Source organism: Patiria miniata, unplaced genomic scaffold (assembly GCF_015706575.1).
Source record: "Patiria miniata isolate m_02_andy unplaced genomic scaffold, ASM1570657v1 HiC_scaffold_3, whole genome shotgun sequence".
NCBI classification, from domain to species: domain Eukaryota; kingdom Metazoa; phylum Echinodermata; class Asteroidea; order Valvatida; family Asterinidae; genus Patiria; species Patiria miniata.
In genome coordinates, this window is record NW_024037069.1 from 6362076 (window position 1) to 6379294 (window position 17219).

Consider the following 17219-nt stretch of genomic DNA (forward strand, 5'->3'; position numbering starts at 1 on the left):
AATCAATCCGTACAGATATAATCTTGAATCGCCCATTAAATGATAGCATAAACATTTGCCTCAACAGTGCCAAGTTCCCAGCTTGTCAAATTGTTCACACAGTTGACGCGACGTCGGCAAAAAATACCCTTGCCCAAGTTGCGGTAGAGAGCTTTAAAACATGCGCAGGACTTCCACAATGTGTATAGCACGTACACGTGGCTTTGAAACGTCGTTCAATGTACATTACGTCCCTTCATTCTCGCCAAAAGAGGGCAGTACATAACTTTAACGGTTGTACTTAAGGCACAGAGCCTTAAGTTTTATGGGATCAAAATAAGGACAGCTGCGCGTCACCAAAAAAATATAACGGCACACCGTATAAAGTGAATGGCGCCCCCTTTCGCCTATCAGTAGACTTGTCTCAGTGATTTTTGTTCTGCTTTAGGGGAAGTTGGACACATGCATTTTCAAATATATATCACACGTTTTTATTCTACAAGCCACTTTGGGAACTATTTTAAATCTGATCAACTTTAAACTCAGCATAGTCATTAACCATCATCTGAAGATGTATGCCGAAACTTTTCGTCATCGTGACGTCATCAGGGGTCACGTGACATCTATTTATAGATTCAATTTTTACAGCCTTATAACTATAGAACTATTTGACCAATTGATCTCAAATTTGGTAGTTATACAGACAGGGAAGTGTTATAAATGAAAATTGATATGTCAAGGTCACGTGACCTTCACTTCCGGTTTTACCGGAAGTGGTTATTTTAGACCCCTATATCATATCTCATGAATTATTAATCTGATTGGGTTGAAACTTCACATTGATACAAAGCTATATTGACAGATAATTATATTGCATTATTATTTATACTCTGCACTTAATTATTGTCATGTTATGACGTCATGAATATTTAATGAGGCAATCTTTACAGTCCTATAACTATAGAACCATTTGACCGATTGATCTCAAACCTGGCAGGTATACAGACTGGGAAGTGTTACAGATAAATATTGGTATATCCGGGTCATGTGACCTCTACTTCCGGTGTTACCGGAAGTGTTAAATTAAGACCCTAATTATCATATCTAATGAATTAGAAATTTAATTGGGTTGACACCTTATATTAGTATTAAGCAACATTAAAGGATAAATATGTAGCATTATTATTAATGGGCAGTTTAATGTTTTCATGTTATGACGTCATGAATATTTAATGAGGCAATCTTTATAGTCCTTTAACTATAAAACTATTCGACCGATTGATCTCAAACTTGGTAAATATATAGACAGGGAAGGGTTATAAATGAAAATGTATATGTCAAGGTCTCGTGACCTTTACTTCCGGTTTTTACCGGAAGTGCAATTATGTAAGATAATAATTTCAATTTTAAAAGTTAGAGATTTTTGCAAAAATCATTACATTATTTTCTATTATCCAATAGACAATCAAAAACAAGTTGGGAACAGCTCTGTGGTTGTTCAGTTACAACCACATCTAGTTTTATATTATTTTCCTCTTTTGTGGTTAAGTTTATTTATTCATTTATTTATGTCTGAAATAATGTTGGTTTTCAGGCCTATTTTTCCGGTTGCTTATCATTTATTATTACTCGTATTTATTTTGTTATTGATACTTTTGTTGTTGCTTTTCTTGTTCATTGGATGGATATTTTTTTTTGACGTAGTTTTTCTCGCATGTCGACTGTATTTTTTACTTTTCTCTATCAGGTTTTTATTGCTTATTATTTATTTTTTATTTCATTTTAAATTATTTTGTTTACTGTATCAATCTTTCGTTCTGTGTTTTTATGTTGTAGTGTGGTTGTTGTTGTCTTGTCTTGTCTTGTTTGTTTGTTTGTTTTTTGTTTTGTTTCGTCTTGTCTTGTCTTGTTTTGTTTTGTCTTGTCTTGTCTCTTGTCTTGTCTCTTGTCTTGACTTGTTTTGTTACATTTTGTTAAGTCTTATCCTGTCTTGTTTTGTTTCTTTGTTTGTTGGGGTGTTTGTTTGTTTGTTAGTTTTGTTCTGGCTTGTTTGTCTGTTTTTCCACAGTCTTGTATAATCTGCAGTTGTTAGGTTTTTATGCCAGCTATTCTTGCCTTTGAGAAAACTGTTGTAACTGTAATCTTTTAAATCTAATTATCTTTTTAAGTATTATTTTTAAGGCGGTCTTATTTTTCATTGAATTTTATACCTAATTTTTAATATATTTTGTATGTTACATGTACCATTCAAGTTAGGATTGACAGGCTTTCGAGTCACAGTGTTTTATTATACTTTTGTCAATCCTGGCCAGCTTGGATTGGATTGTTTTTGTTTAGTTTTTTGTTTACTTTTGTGAATTGCTTGTTGTACCTTGTAATTTGGCCGAATAAATAATAATAATAATAATAAGCTGAACATCAGCTGCATCTTTGATAAACTTGACGGCCGACAAGAACATACTGTGACTGCCCTTGAAGCCATCTTGTCTGCCTGAAAGAAAAGGGAAGAATTTGGTAACTGCTCAATAAATTGCTCTTGCAAGCACCCGCAAGTTGTACTTTTATCCACTCAAAATGGTATGGATTTGTGGATACCTCCCTTACACTCTGCCACACATTGGTCAACTGCGCAAACATTAGCTGATTTTGCAAGGTAGGCCTATGGTCGATGGAGTAGGATCCTAGGCCTTTGGCAATATAAGTGATCATCCAGGACAATCAACCAGATTTTACAAGTGGGATCAACCAAAACAATAGACTATCACGGATAGTTTGTATGGCCGGCCGCGCAGCATGCCCGACAACACGATGTCATGAACTGTACAATGCATATTCATAACCTTGCCCAAGCACGCCCGCATAAATGCATACATAAACAACAGCAAAACCAGTCCGCCATTTTGAAATCCCATGGAGGAACATTTGTGAGATGATATTTGTGGGAGCTGAAGACTGGGCGATCAGGTATCTACGGGCCCGGTTCCTATAAGGGAACAAAATCCACTTTTTAATTAGGCAGTGTATATTTTGCCGGAGACGGCAAACCTTTAGTAAACGTTAGTTTGCCGGATATGCACTGAACATGCGCAGTTACTGTTTTTTTGTACTTCCAACATTTTTCGGTGACAAGTTTTAGTCTGGCTCCATGCCAAAATTATTGTTGTTACCTCGTATTCACAAGATGGGATTCAGACCATTTTATAATTTCGGACTTTATTTCCCTTTAAAAAAAATTCCTCCAGAGCCACAAATCTGAAAAAGAAAATGTAATACTCTGCAAAAAATGTTTGAGACATGTTAAAATAATAAAAGAAGAATATTCTTATTTATTTGGGGATGAGAATAAAAAACTTTAAAATGTGCTGCGGTCGGAATCGAACGCGAGTCATCCCGCTTACTAGAGCCTTTGCTTAACCATTACACCAAACGTGCTACACACAACCTTTGGTGGGAATTTAATACATCTTATAATTCAGCCCTATTTTAAAGAGTACAGCGCCCTCTGTTGATATGGATTGCCGCCGGCAAATGGTTAGTAATCGTTAGTTTGCCGTCATTACCTCCGGCAAAATATCCACTATCTTTTAATTATTTGACCCACCAAACTACATGTAGTTGAAGACATTAAGAACATGCAGGTATGTCATAGGTAAAGGGCAGGGTTTTGATTTTTTTCAAGGGAAATCTGGCGGTAAAATGACAATGACAATGACAAATCGCAACACGAAAATAAATATGGCGATCGCCTTGCAATGTACATGATGAACAGTCTGATGCTCCAGTGAACGTGCAAGACGTATGTGCACACAGGCCCGACAAAAAAGATGTCGCCGTGCACCGACAGCCAAATTAACCAATCCCAGTGTACAGTCCCGGCAATAATTCCTCATCATCCGTTTAATTAAGTACTTTCACATTAGCTGGAGTTACCCAGCCCTGAGTTTTATCATTGGGTTGTCATCTAGGGCTGGAGCGTATTTTTCTCGTAACTTGTAGTATATTCAAAAATTTTTGGAAAATGTTAAATTTTGTCCCCGTTACACACTAATTGCAACTGCAACTCACCCCAAACTTGCCTGGAATAACCATTACACAGGTCCTTGAAGTAAAAAACGATCCACGATGAAGATTCAGCCTACAATTGCAGTGAAAACAGGAGGAATAACCGCTAACTTGACAACCTTGCTGGATTGGCCAGGACCGCAATTGGTTTGTGCACAAAAAAAATTGTGTACAATGAATGGCGGTCGATTAACAGGCACAGAGAGCGATCGCTGTCAACTACTCGGTTTTGCCGGCTGCGCTGGCGGTTAGCGCATGACGTCACGCGGAAGCGTATGACCCGATGACTGTTTCATGCACTATTGGTTGCGGTTCCAGTACCAAAGCTGTGATCCGAGTGGTAAACCTTATACTAGTGCATGAAACAGTCATCGGGTCATACGCTTCCGCGTGACGTCATGCGCCAACAGCCAGCGCAGCCGAGTAGTTGACAGCGATCGCTCTCTGTGCCTGTTAATCGACCGCCATTCATTGTACACAATTTTTTTGTGCACAAACCAATTGCGGTCCTGGCCAATCCAGCAAGGTTGTCAAGTTAGCGGTTATTCCTCCTGTTTTCACTGCAATTGTAGGCTGAATCTTCATCGTGGATCGTTTTTTACTTCAAGGACCTGTGTAATGGTTATTCCAGGCAAGTTTGGGGTGAGTTGCAGTTGCAATTAGTGTGTAACGGGGACAAAATTTAACATTTTCCAAAAATTTTTGAATATACTACAAGTTACGAGAAAAATACGCTCCAGCCCTAGATGACAACCCAATGATAAAACTCAGGGCTGGGTAACTCCAGCTACTTTCACATTTAAATTTTTTTTTTTTTTTTCGAAAATGGGCATGCAGTTATTGAAGCCAGGGATACGAGTTGACTTGAGTACTAAGAGTTGACTCAGGTACTTGACTCGGGTATGACTTGACTCGGATACCACTTGACCCATTTCCAGGGAACCAGACTGTCGACTGCCGTAACGATAGCCAATTTATCACGAATTAGACGCTGCAACAAAAATAGGTGAATTTTCACACAAATTTTGACCGGTAAACCATCACCACTATCATGCACAACTTTGGATCAAAACCGTGACTGTGACCTTTGTTAGGGTGTTCACTCCCTTGGCGATTCAGATGCTTTTTTAATTTGCCACTTTATTGCATTTAACTAGTAAACAAACCTTTCAACGCGAGGCAGGCAACAGGACATGACAGCAGGAGGACCCCCAGCAGGAGAAATGGAGAACGTTTGACAGTTTTGAAAAGTGCGCCCTCACTGCTCGCCCAAAAATTGGCCATGTATCCAACCCACCGCTAATGGTAAAATACATATTTTTTATGGGACGACAATCTTAGGTACCAGTCTACAGCAATTTTAGTCAGGTCCTTAGTCTTGCTTGTGCATGAAATTTAAATGGAAGAGCAAAGGGTGTCATACTTTATTTCGGGTTTTATTTGTGCAGGTCGTTTGGGCGAATTTGGGTAAGGACACGTACGATTAAAGGAAGGGGTTTAGTTAACTTAACTTCCTAAAATCTTCATGAAGCATTCGATAATTTAATGATATGTGTGTACATTGTGTTAATTTAAGATAGAGAGAATCTCAAATAAGATACGCAACGTCAATTTCTGTTATCTCAGTCGGGTAATTTCAATTTCAAACGAGTCGACAATTTTTGTTCATGAACACAGTCAGCTGGTCAGTGCAGTGGCAATCGTGGCAATACATTACATTCTATGGCATTCAACATAGTTACCAAGCATGCCAAGACGCGGGGGCGGGGAAAAGGAAGAGTCTGTTGTCTGGTAACTGTTTTTGTTTGTGTAACTGTGATGGGTGTGGTTTTTGAAAACCAGAGAAAGAATGTAGTATCCAGATGCCACTTCTTCGATTGTGTACAGAGAGAGTCGAGTGCATTTTCAACTCAAGTATTTTCTAATTTGGAAATTGGAAAGAATCTTTTTGTAGGGAAAGAATGTTGCAACCTGACGCTACTTTGGCGGTTGTTTACAAAGTCTGTGGAGACTCAAGAATTTTTTAAAAGTATTTCCTAACAAAATTGGAAATGTTTCTTAGTCCCACTCCCAGATTCATGTCTTAATTCTTATCATCATTTCTGCAATGACTGACCTTCATGGAGATGATATGAAGAAAAACGTGGCATCAGGTTGCAACATTTTTTTAAATGTAGCCCCATAAATGTTGCAAATTTACTACGTAAATAAAGGCCACACTTGGAACATGTACTCGAAAATGTAGACCTTTGTCAAATTTAGATTTTTACATTTTGACTGACTTTGTAGTTTATTTACGCTTTAGAAGCACACTCACCCTCTGTATAGCGATGGAAAAGAAGTCCCGCCTTTCTCAGACGTCTATTTTTCGTGAAATTTTCAGTTTCGTTTGCACACGTTTGCGTATCTAAATTCCAACATTGAAAAGATCACGCGCGTGCTGGATTGTCGGTCACGTAGACTTGAGTCAAGGCGCACGTGGTACCCGCACATGAAAAAAGACCATGCCAGTGGCGGAGCTCGTTGGCTCCCTGCGCCACCACTGCACTCGCAAAAAAAGGCAAGTTGGGCAAAAAATTCTGCGGTCACGTGCTCTGTAACGATAAGTTACGCGATATGCCTGCAATAATAGAGCCGGCCAATCACGGTCGTGTCTAGGTTTTGTAGATCTATGCGCGCCCGGCCGTTGTTGTATTTCAAAAACGCTGCATCCGAATCGACCAATCACAGTTTGAGTCCTGATTAGGCCTCAGTCCCAGTCGGACAGAAATACACTGTTGGTGAAATTGTGTTTTTTCGATAAAGGAAATATACTTAGGACCCAGATTTCTGAAAAGAAAATGCATGCATTCATAAACCTAAGGTCCCCCTTTCTTGTTACTTTTCAATTACACCATTGTTCTTTTCCCCAATTTACTCAGGATTACATGAATTAGTTGCATTCATTCCAAGCACCGTGGTAACACCCTGTCAACCATGACTCTTCAGTGGACATTCGTCGCTGGGTTCCTCTACCTAGAGGCAGCTATCCTTCTCCTTCTCTTGTTGCCTTTCATCAAGCCGTACATGTGAGTCATTGGTAAACCAAGATCCCAAAGTGCAGGAAAAAAAACATGCATCGCATAGTCAGGCTGACATCTTAACTCACTCTTTTGTGGTTGAAAAAGTTCTCCAAAGATTCCATTAGGGAAAGATGAGGGTAGGACATAAAACTTTGGGACAAAAGTAATGGTGACTGAGCTGTCCAGCACTGAATCAAAGTCCAGTCCAGTCCTATCCTATCCGGTGCCGTCCTCTGACAGTGGTTGGGTGGCAGCCAACTTAGCCGTACGTCTCCAGGATTGGCGATCTTTGGCACATCGCACAGCTGTCAGTCCAGTCCAGTCCTGATGTTGTCTTCCCAGGTTGCGTTGGGTCGGCCTCTTGATCTTTGTCCTCCCCTTTGCCTTCTAGGGTTGTTGCTCCTAACTCCCTGGCACTTCCCTAGGCCAGATACCCAAATTAGTACAGCTTCCCCCGGTGGACAGAAACTAGGAGACGTTCTTTGGGCATAAAGTCCAGTCCAGCAGTGTTAAATATTGGCTCCTGCCCTTCACCCATATAACATCGGAGAGAGAATATTTCACACATTGCTCAGTTGGGACTCGAACCCACGACCTCCTGCTTACTAGCACAGACATCTTACCACTCGATTACCGAGCTTTGGGATTAAAATAATTTCACGTATGTAAGTGTCTTTTTGTTTGTTCATCCTTCAGGTGGCAGAAGATATTCAACTCTTCCATCCTGAAGACAATCAACTCATTTTCTTACATCTACTTCAATGTGTTTATCGGCGTCCTGGCCCTGCTGTTCTTTGGTGAGTTTGAAATTGATGTTTTTTAGACAGTTGCCTCAACAGGCAGACGTCAGACATGAAACCAAAAGAGTGACCTAGTTCAGGCATGCAACTTTTCCTCGGATCCGCTGATTTCCTTGTTTTTAATTCTCATGAATGCCATTACAAATTGAAAAACACTGTACAAAGTCTTTGTGTATTTTGGAGTTTCCTTCGTTTTTTCTAAATTCTCAGTTGCATACCTGCTAGTTGCTATGGCCGCCGAGTGTTAATAGTTTTTTTTTTTTTTTTTCCTGTTTGCAGATGCCATCCGAGATGTGCGGAAATACTCAGCAGCATGGGATGAGATTGACATTTCCGTTCCAGGGGCGGAGACGCAGCTCAACATGAAGCTGTTCCGATCCCAGAGGAACCTCTACATCGCCGGGTTTGCCCTCTTCCTCTGGCTGTGAGTCACTCTCAATGATCCTTTAAATTATTTTAAGATGGAATTTTTTTTTTTTTTGCGCCGGGGTGATATAAATCAAATTAGGTTTTGCCCTTCACCGACGTAGTAGTAGATCCTTTAAATGTTAACATTCCCCTTATGTAATTCCCTTACTTCATATGGGCACATCCCTCCTGTCCTCCATGCACTTCACTGGCTTCCTGTACATCAGCAAATTCTCTTCAAGATCTGGGTCCTAGTCTTCGGCTCGCTCCATGGCACATCACCCACCTACCTCCAAGAGCTGCTACAACGCCATGATCCACACCGATGCCTTCGTTCCTCCGACACAGATCTTCTTCGAGTACCCCGCTCCCATCAATCCCGGGGAGACCAATCTTTCTCCCGGTTTGGTCCTTCCCTGTGGAATTCACTGCCAATCCACCCGAGAAAGGCGTCTTCTTACCTCTCATTCAGTAATGAACTCTCTTTCAGTAGGATGTATCGCCTTGGTTAATTTGTGTAGGTTTGCACTCAGATGACAGCAAAGCAAGAGGGATATTTTCTGCGCCAGGAGTGTCACTTTGTGACAGACATGGCCCATTACAAGTCTCCTTTATTATTACTATTATTATATTGGCTGATCTGTTACCAAGGGGAGGTAGTAAACTTTAACCCTAACTCCCTAGGCCTTTTTGCTAGGATGTAGCCTCAATCCTACAAAATCCTCTAATTGGCCTCATGGAAAAATAGCATATACCCTCAATCCTGCAAATTCCTCCGTTGTTTCTTGAATATGGTCCATGGAGGGGTGACCACTGCCTGAATCCTGCAAAATCCTCCCGCTATGACTGTCAATAGGCTGAGGCAGAGGCAGTGACATCCTGGAGCAGTGCGGAGGATGTCAAGTATAATCAAGGACTAAATTTATGCACGGCTGAGCATAAACAACACAAGGTCCGGCCCAAGACCTTGACACAGTGCGTACTCCGAAATCAGCAACGCACTTTGGCCATGTAACCTCAATCCTGCAAATTCCTCCAATTTGCAAACAGGATTTTGGAGGATTCAGGGCGGTTAGAGTTAAGAAAAAAAAGGAAACAAATTTATGATTATCATAAGCTTACTTCATCATGCTTAACCTATTTGTTGCTTTAGCGTGCTCCAGAGGGTCTGCACCTTGATCTCAACCGAAGCCAGACTACAGGCCTCCAACGAGGCCTCCATCAAGCAGGCCCAGGGGGCATCGGACCACGCCCAGAAACTCATGGCGGAACTGAAAGAACTCAAAGAGGCCAAAAAGGTCAGTAAAGATGAGTAGATTAAAGGGCAAGGAGACTAGAACTTCAATTTACACTAACTCCATGAGCATGTTGTCCAAAAGAACATTTCTGTATCCTCTGACATCTATAAGTGTACATGAAGCCAGTGACATATTTACTTCATACTTTTATCTTTCAAAGGATATCAAGCTACACGTATATACAAATATTGAGTGGCTCAGAGTGGAATGGGAGGAATATTATCGCAAGGTAAAATCTGGACAGTCCAGATTTTACCGAGCGATAATATTCCTCCCATTTCACAATTCAAAGCCACTCAATATTTGTTTTATATAACTGACATATAGATCCTTGTAATTTGATTTACAGTTAAAAATGAACTTCTATTTCAATACAAAATTGGTGGAAAATGTATTTCTCTCTTCCAAACCACCCCTTCACGAAATGTTTGAACCCAACTCTGTAGCCACTGGCTCTTGGGAATAATACGCGCTATGCTCAACGCGCACACCAGCATGCATTTGCACACAAATACCGCGTCATGGAACAAGGATGATCCCAACTGTTGAATAGTATGTCCCATTCCCCATGGGCTAATGGGACTTTTTGAGCCCCTGCGTAAATGGGAGCAATAACGAATGTCACGTGATGTGAGTTCCACCAATCAAATGACAAGGATCTGTATGTCAGTTATATAATAGTGGCTGGACTCTTCCTTCCATAATTTTCCAAACTGTTGGACATTTACATGCATATTGGATCATTTGCTTTTCATGCATTTTGTTTGTAACCAATAATAACACCACTCAGAATCCAAAGAAGACTGTTCAAAACCTAACCTGTTGAAGTTTCAGCTCAGTGGATATTACACTTTGAGAAAACAGTGAAAAACCATGCACAACCTTTTCATCACGAAACACGATTTTGTTAATAGTACTTTTATTTCCAAAAATCAGTCAGTTGACAGATCGTTGGAAATAACCCACATTTATTGAAAAATTTCACAGGGTGTTTAGTTAGTATACTGGTACGATCTTGAATCCAAGTACGATTTTTGAAAATAATTTGGTTGATTACTTCTTGGATTAATGCAAATGATTACTGCAAATGATTATTGCAAATGATTTGCCTTCGGTTGACTGATCGTTGGAAATCACCTACATTTCTTAATTTCTACATTTCTTGATGGAATAATTTCACAGGGTGTTAAATTAGTATACCGGTATGATCTTGAATCCAAATAAGATTTTTGAAAATAATTTGGTTGGTTACTTCTGGGATTAATGCAAATAATCCTTTATGCCTTCAAGGACATGGAATGATTAGGGTTTCAGAAGTTGATTCTTTGCATGTCGGCTGAAGGGGATCAAGTCTAGTCCCATGCAAAGTATTGGTAGCTAGGCACTTTCCTTCTCAGCTTCAATCCTGCAAAATCCTCCAGAATGCTCTTGGTAGACTTTGAAAGATCTAGGAGGCTAGGGGCAATTCCAGGGTTACTCATGTTACATTTTTGATGCACTTTTGAGTTTCCTTGGGCTGTAATTACCTTACTGAAAAGGTTTAAAAACTGCTATCCCCATGGTAGATAGAGTAGACCTAGACCTACCTAAGCACCAAAGATGACATACAGAAAAATGTGTTATGTATGATAAACAAGACGCACAAAATCGGTTACTCACGTTACATTTTCATAACGTGAGTAACCGATTTTGTGCATCTTATTTATCATACATAACACATTTTTCTGGATGTCATCTTTGGTGCTTAGGTAGGTCTAGGTCTACTATATCTACCATGGGGATACAGCCCAAAGAAACTCAAAAGTGCATCAAAAATGTAACTAACGTAACCATGGAATTGCCCCTAGGGCAAAGTCTCACAATGTAAGTTTTACTGCCAATACGGAGGGGGCCAAATTCTTAACAAGACAAAGGGATCCACCAATAGTTTATGCACATTTTTCAGAAAATTTATAAGACGTTAATGTGTTCGCATCAGTTTTTCTCCTTGGAGATTGCCCGGAAGCAGTTACCTGTGCAGCGTCTTGTGAGACACAGAAAACGTGTAAACCTTTGCTGACTTGGTTTTCACAGGGAGATGGTTCCTCGGTGGATGAGATTCCAGATAACGAGACCAACGAGGAGTTGATAAAATGCAAGGAGGAGCTGGAAGCGGCCAAGAAGGAGCTACAGCAGAGCAAGACAGACCTGACATCCATCAAGAAGCAGGCCGAGGGAGTCAATATGGAGTACGACCGCCTCCTCAAGGAACATGCCAGGCTGCAGGTAGGAGCAGATCAAGGGGCAAGGATCGAGGACTGTTGGTTGACTAGAGTAGCTTAGGGCCCGTCTCAATTCATATTCGGGACGAGTTCTGGACAAGTTGCCGGTAGAATCACTTTGTTCGGAAGAAGCTTGGCATTTGTTCAAAGATACAACCGACACTTGAACGTCATTCCTGGCTTGCATGCCAATCATGTCCACAACTAGTGGGTAGACTTCTGTACTCATATACGAAGGACTTTTATGTTTAGTTTTAAAGGGCCCATGAAATGTAATTTTTCTTTAATGCAATGCACCTTTGTATCCCTTTACCTTATTTTCAATTTTCATTTTGCCATTTTCAAGGGTATTTTGGTGCCTTTTTGGTTTTTATGCTAATGGAATTTCCATATTCATGAGCAAAAGTGTGATGTCATATCAGGCAGAAATCTCAATGTTGCAATATTAGTTTATGCACAAAAAGTTGCCAAACTTTTGGATATATTTCGCTGTCGTAAACTATCTGTTCATTAGTGATTCATTGTTGTGTCAGTTCATGGCAGTAGGCCAATGAGCAAACTTTTCTCACAAATGTTTTCAATGAGCATTTTTTGGGGTTCACTATTTCAACAGAAAAACAACTAATATGAACAGTGTCTCCCTGAAATGGTGTCACGACAACGGCGCCCTCAGTTGCCCAGAAAAGCATGGAAAATGTGAAATGTTTAAAAAAGTGCACTTTTTAACAAAATTAACCAAAAAAGGAATATCAATTAGTTTTCATACACTTAAGGGGATTAGAAAGTAGCACAAAATATGTTCCTCAGAAATATTCACTTCATGAGCCCTTTGGGTGATTTTGAACACAGCACATTGATGTTGAGGGACTTGGGAGCTTGCTAAATATAAAATCTTGCATCTTTTCTTTTTCTCTTCCTCTTTGTGTTTTCAGCAAACTGTGGAGGAGGAAAACAACAAGAAAGATAGCTAGACAGTCTCATCAGTGATTTCGACAGAGTTGCTCACTGCGGTCAATTCCATATCTGTGCTATGGTGGGGTTAACATGGTGCTAGCCACTTTCTCCTTTCATTTCACTGGAATAAACGAAGTTGGCTTGCACCATGTGTGCAGAAAGTTGTGAGCCATTTCACTATTCATACCAGATATTTGCGCAGACCAAGTTTTACGTTTTAGTTCCCACGGGTAATAGTGCTAATCTGTGACAAGCAGGACCCAGTTTAATAGAGCTGTTTAGCAGAAAGTATAACTTTAATGAATAAACTTTTATGAGGGCAGTGGTAAGAATAATTTCATTAGGTGACAGATGGAGTGTTCCATGTCACCGAGTGAAATAATTATTTCCATTGCACGAATGTGAAACATTCATTATTATTTGTGATTTATATGCCTGAATAAAGCCTCATCATCAGAGCCATGTTGTAGTGTGACCAATAGTGTGACCATGCAATGGAACTTTTATTTACTGTTGAATGGAACTGCTATTTTTGCGGTTCTTAAGAGTCCGTAGAATGTGTGAGCTTGAGTTCAATGTTAATATAATGATTCTGGGAACTGCCTGGTTTTGCCATAGGGCATCACAGTTGTAAGTTTTGTTTTTATTTGGATAATCAACTCTAACCCTGCTGCAAGTAATTTGTCGAGACCCTGCCTGATGCGATAAGTTCCAACTCGGCCCAATTGCATGGCTCTGTTTAACAGTTAGCAGAAAAGTTGTGCAAACTATAGCAGAAATTGATGTGCTAACTCTGTTTAATGGTTAGCAGAAAAGTTGTGCAAACTATAGCAGAAATTGATGTGCTAACTCTGTTTAACGGTTAGCAGAAAAGTTGTTCAAACTGTAGCAGAAATTGTGCTAACCTTAAGCACTATTTCGGTGTGGATGTGCTAACTCTGTTTAACGGTTAGCAGAAAAGTTGTGCAAACTATAGCAGAAATTGATGTGCTAACTCTGTTTAACGGCTAGCAGAATAGTTGTGCAAACTGTAGCAGAAATTGTGCTAACCTTAAGCACTATTACGGTTGGGATGTGCTAACTCTGTTCAACGGTTAGCAGAAAAGTTGTGCAAACTATAGCAGAAATGGTGCTAACGTTAAGCACTATTTCGGCTGAATGTGCTAACTGTTGCGCACGCATGGAGATTTCATTGTAGTGTCACCAAATTTAAGCAGCATTTCCTCTGGGGTTACGTGTGCTTACTGCTTACAATCTCCATGAAATAAACAGAGGCTCTGTTAGCAGAAATTGTGTGCTTAGCAGCATTACACATTTGGGCCCAGATATTAAAGTGTAAATGCCCGCCGAGTCCATCGGCCGATCTGGGTTTTTTTTCACAGCTCCAATCAATAAAATCCAACAGAAAGTTGCTGCTGTTTGATACCGTTGGTATCAGCAGGGCTGGCTTCAATGGAAAACCTGTAACACTTAAATCTGTACTCATATTTACAAACCCCTATGCCCACCGTCAGTCTCAACAATTTGTATTTTTAATGTTAAAAGAACATTTGTCCACTCGATATCAAGAAAAGGTAAAGAAATAGTAAGCAGTAGGATTTTTGGTCGTCGTCTTATTTTGTTTGTAATGCAATTTTCTTTGTTTGATTGCTCTGCTTTTAAAACTAATTTATATTATTGGTTTATAATTGGAATATCCTGAACACCTTTTGGCTCTATAGTGGAGAAGGTTGCTTTTGTTTTTAAATAATTCAAGTTGCACTCATTTTGAGAGATTATCTTTAATTGGATTGGTTAATTTAAAAATAATGTTCAGAATTGAGCATTGTTGATTAGTAGAATAGTTGCATGAGGTTCCGCAGCAACAACCACTCCATCAGACATGGCACAGCTAGATCTTCTTAAAATAGAGTCTTAAAACAGAGGCATAATGTTAATCTTAAGAAAATTAAGCAAAACAAAAAAGAAGGTAATTTTATTAACAGCTTTAATCTAAAAATGTAACCCGTTAATATTATTTCTACACTTATTAAAAAAACTAATTTTACTGTTGCCTCTGCTGTGGCATTATTTAAGTAGAGAGAATATTTCTTTAATGACACCGTGAACTGCTATGGTACAAATGAAGACTATGGGTTTGTGAATAACATGCATGTATATACATTAGGTTTGCTAGAGAAGTGAATAACATTTTTTTTCAATTCTAATAAAACGGCTAAGCTCTGAAAATGTTATATTACTTGAATATTTCCTAAACGTTTCTGCCTTGTTTTTGCTTGTTTTTGAGGGGGGGGGTGTTAAAATATAAAATTGCTGAACACTTTGAGACAATTTACACTCATGCTTCATTGTACAAATTTACACAAACGGAATCACCTCATGCGCAATTTGTTTCGAGTGTAATGAAATTTCCGAACCTTTGCCTTCAACTTTGGTATGGGCTCCGTGCGTGCACAACTACCCCCTCAATGGTAAGAAAGGGAGAGTTGGGGGAGACCACTGCACTATGACAGACATTCGACTGCATTGCCGACAACACCTGATGCTCGCGCAAAGACACTATGGCTTTGTGCACATTTACACAAAAAAGAAGTTGTGCGTACTTATGTGCGCGAACCAGTACGAGCACGAGATTCTCGAAAGTGGAAAACAAAAAGCGCCCCCTCTTGTTTGTGTATGGAGCCCATAACAAATGCTACAGCTTTCTCACCACTGAGGGCGCTCTTCACTGAAGCTAGAGTCACAGAACATACCTTGTTGGATAGATCCTTTACATTCACAAGCCAGCTTTGAGGTGTCTTGTTAATTGCATTCAGTTGCATTCAATGCACAAAAAGAGCTACGCATGGGTATCCCTGTAAAAACAAAACCCTTCACCTCAAGATGGCTGCAATGCAAAGAGTCTATTGGTATGCTCAGTGAATGTACAGATACAAAATATCTGGGTGCACAGCTGCAAGGCTAGCTAGTCTGTCTGTTGCCACCTATTGACAAATAAGCTTGCTGACTGGCTGGATGGCTGGTTTGCTGGCTTGCTTGCTTGCCCACTGATCATGCTAGTTGGTTAGCTGTCTGGCTGGACAGTTGTCTGGCTGGCAAGCTGTCTCCCCGGCTAGCTAGCTGTCTGGCTGGGTGGCTAGCTGTCTGGCTGGCTAGCTCCCCGTCTGGCTGGCTAGCTGTCTGGTGGCTGGCTGGCTAGCTGTCTCCCCGGCTAGCTAGCTGTCTGGCTGGGTGGCTAGCTGTCTGGCTGGCTAGCTCCCCGTCTGGCTGGCTAGCTGTCTGGTGGCTGGCTGGCTAGCTGTCTCCCCGGCTAGCTAGCTGTCTGGCTGGGTGGCTAGCTGTCTGGCTGGATGGCTAGCCGGCTTGCCGGCTTGCCCACTGGTCATGCTGGTTGGCTGGTTTGCTTGCATGCTGGCTGGCTTGCCCGCTGGTTGGCTGGCTGACTAGCTGTCTGGCTGGCTGGCTAGCTCCCCAGCAGGCTGGCTGGCTCGGGCTTACTGGCCTTTTTGCTGGCTGGCTGGCCTTTTTGCTTGCTGGCTGGCTCCCCTGCTTGCTGGCTTGCTCCTCTGCTTGCTAGCAGGCAGGCAGGTAGGGAGGCAGGCTGGCTGGCTGGCTCCCTCCCCATCTCCCCGGCTGGCTGGCTGGATTGCATGCTGGAATGCTGACCGATCATATTACATAAATTCTGCCTGTAATGGGATGGAGGAATAAGTCCAAATGTATTAAATAACAATTTATGCATTTTAGTGAAATATCCTTTTTATGTCTCATCGAAGGAAATAAAATTGCTGGGCAATATTGAGATGTTTTACAGACAAGTAAACAACGCACCACTTTTTAGGAGAACAAAAAATAGTAATACATTTACCCTTCAAAACGATTCATAAAACTTGAATAGATGTAACGGTAGAGAACAACCTTTTTTTATTGGGATTGTTACACAAAGCTACAACAGCTACTTGATATTGTTACAACTGGTTTTATGCAAAAACAGACAGATGTTAACTACTGTTTGCAAATCACGGGCTGAACAAGATAATATATTTGATAAAGTTCGCTAAAAGCTAGCTGACCATTTATTACCCCACTTAATAAGGTATTTATTATAGAGATAGTGAATGCGAGCTAGCAAGATAAAATATTCCAAAGCCCATCGGTGGTTAAAGGGAATATACATCATTTGCTTTTGCTGTAATTTTCAGAAATGGATGGAATCGGGGGGTTGGAAATATATAGCAAATAAAGTTACAATTATTTTTTTGAGGTTTTGGGTTCGAAAATGCTATAAAAACCAAGAAAAACAATCAGTTTCCTGTAGTCAGGTTCCCTGACTCCATTTTAAAAGAAACAGAGCAGTTTACATATATTGGGGAATTGTAAGGTCAGGGAACCAGT

The 17219-nt window shown here is 40.5% G+C and overlaps 1 protein-coding gene across 4 annotated transcripts; it reads left to right on the forward strand.

The window, feature by feature from the left end:
• Window positions 1–5463: 5463 nt before the first annotated feature.
• LOC119738163 (B-cell receptor-associated protein 31-like) lies at window positions 5464–15063 on the forward strand. Of its 4 annotated transcripts, none has more exons than XM_038212914.1 (7): window positions 5464–5508; window positions 6963–7109; window positions 7800–7900; window positions 8183–8327; window positions 9465–9609; window positions 11683–11874; window positions 12803–15063. In XM_038212914.1, exons 2-7 carry the CDS (start codon window positions 7018–7020, stop codon window positions 12839–12841), a joined length of 714 nt encoding a protein of 237 aa, XP_038068842.1. In that variant the 5' UTR covers window positions 5464–5508; window positions 6963–7017; the 3' UTR covers window positions 12842–15063. The 4 variants fall into 4 exon arrangements, with proteins under 4 accessions (XP_038068842.1, XP_038068841.1, XP_038068840.1 ...); XM_038212913.1 differs by lacking the exon at window positions 5464–5508 and adding an exon at window positions 5515–5578; XM_038212912.1 differs by lacking the exon at window positions 5464–5508 and adding an exon at window positions 5517–5671.
• The last annotated feature ends 2156 nt before the right edge of the window (window positions 15064–17219 follow it).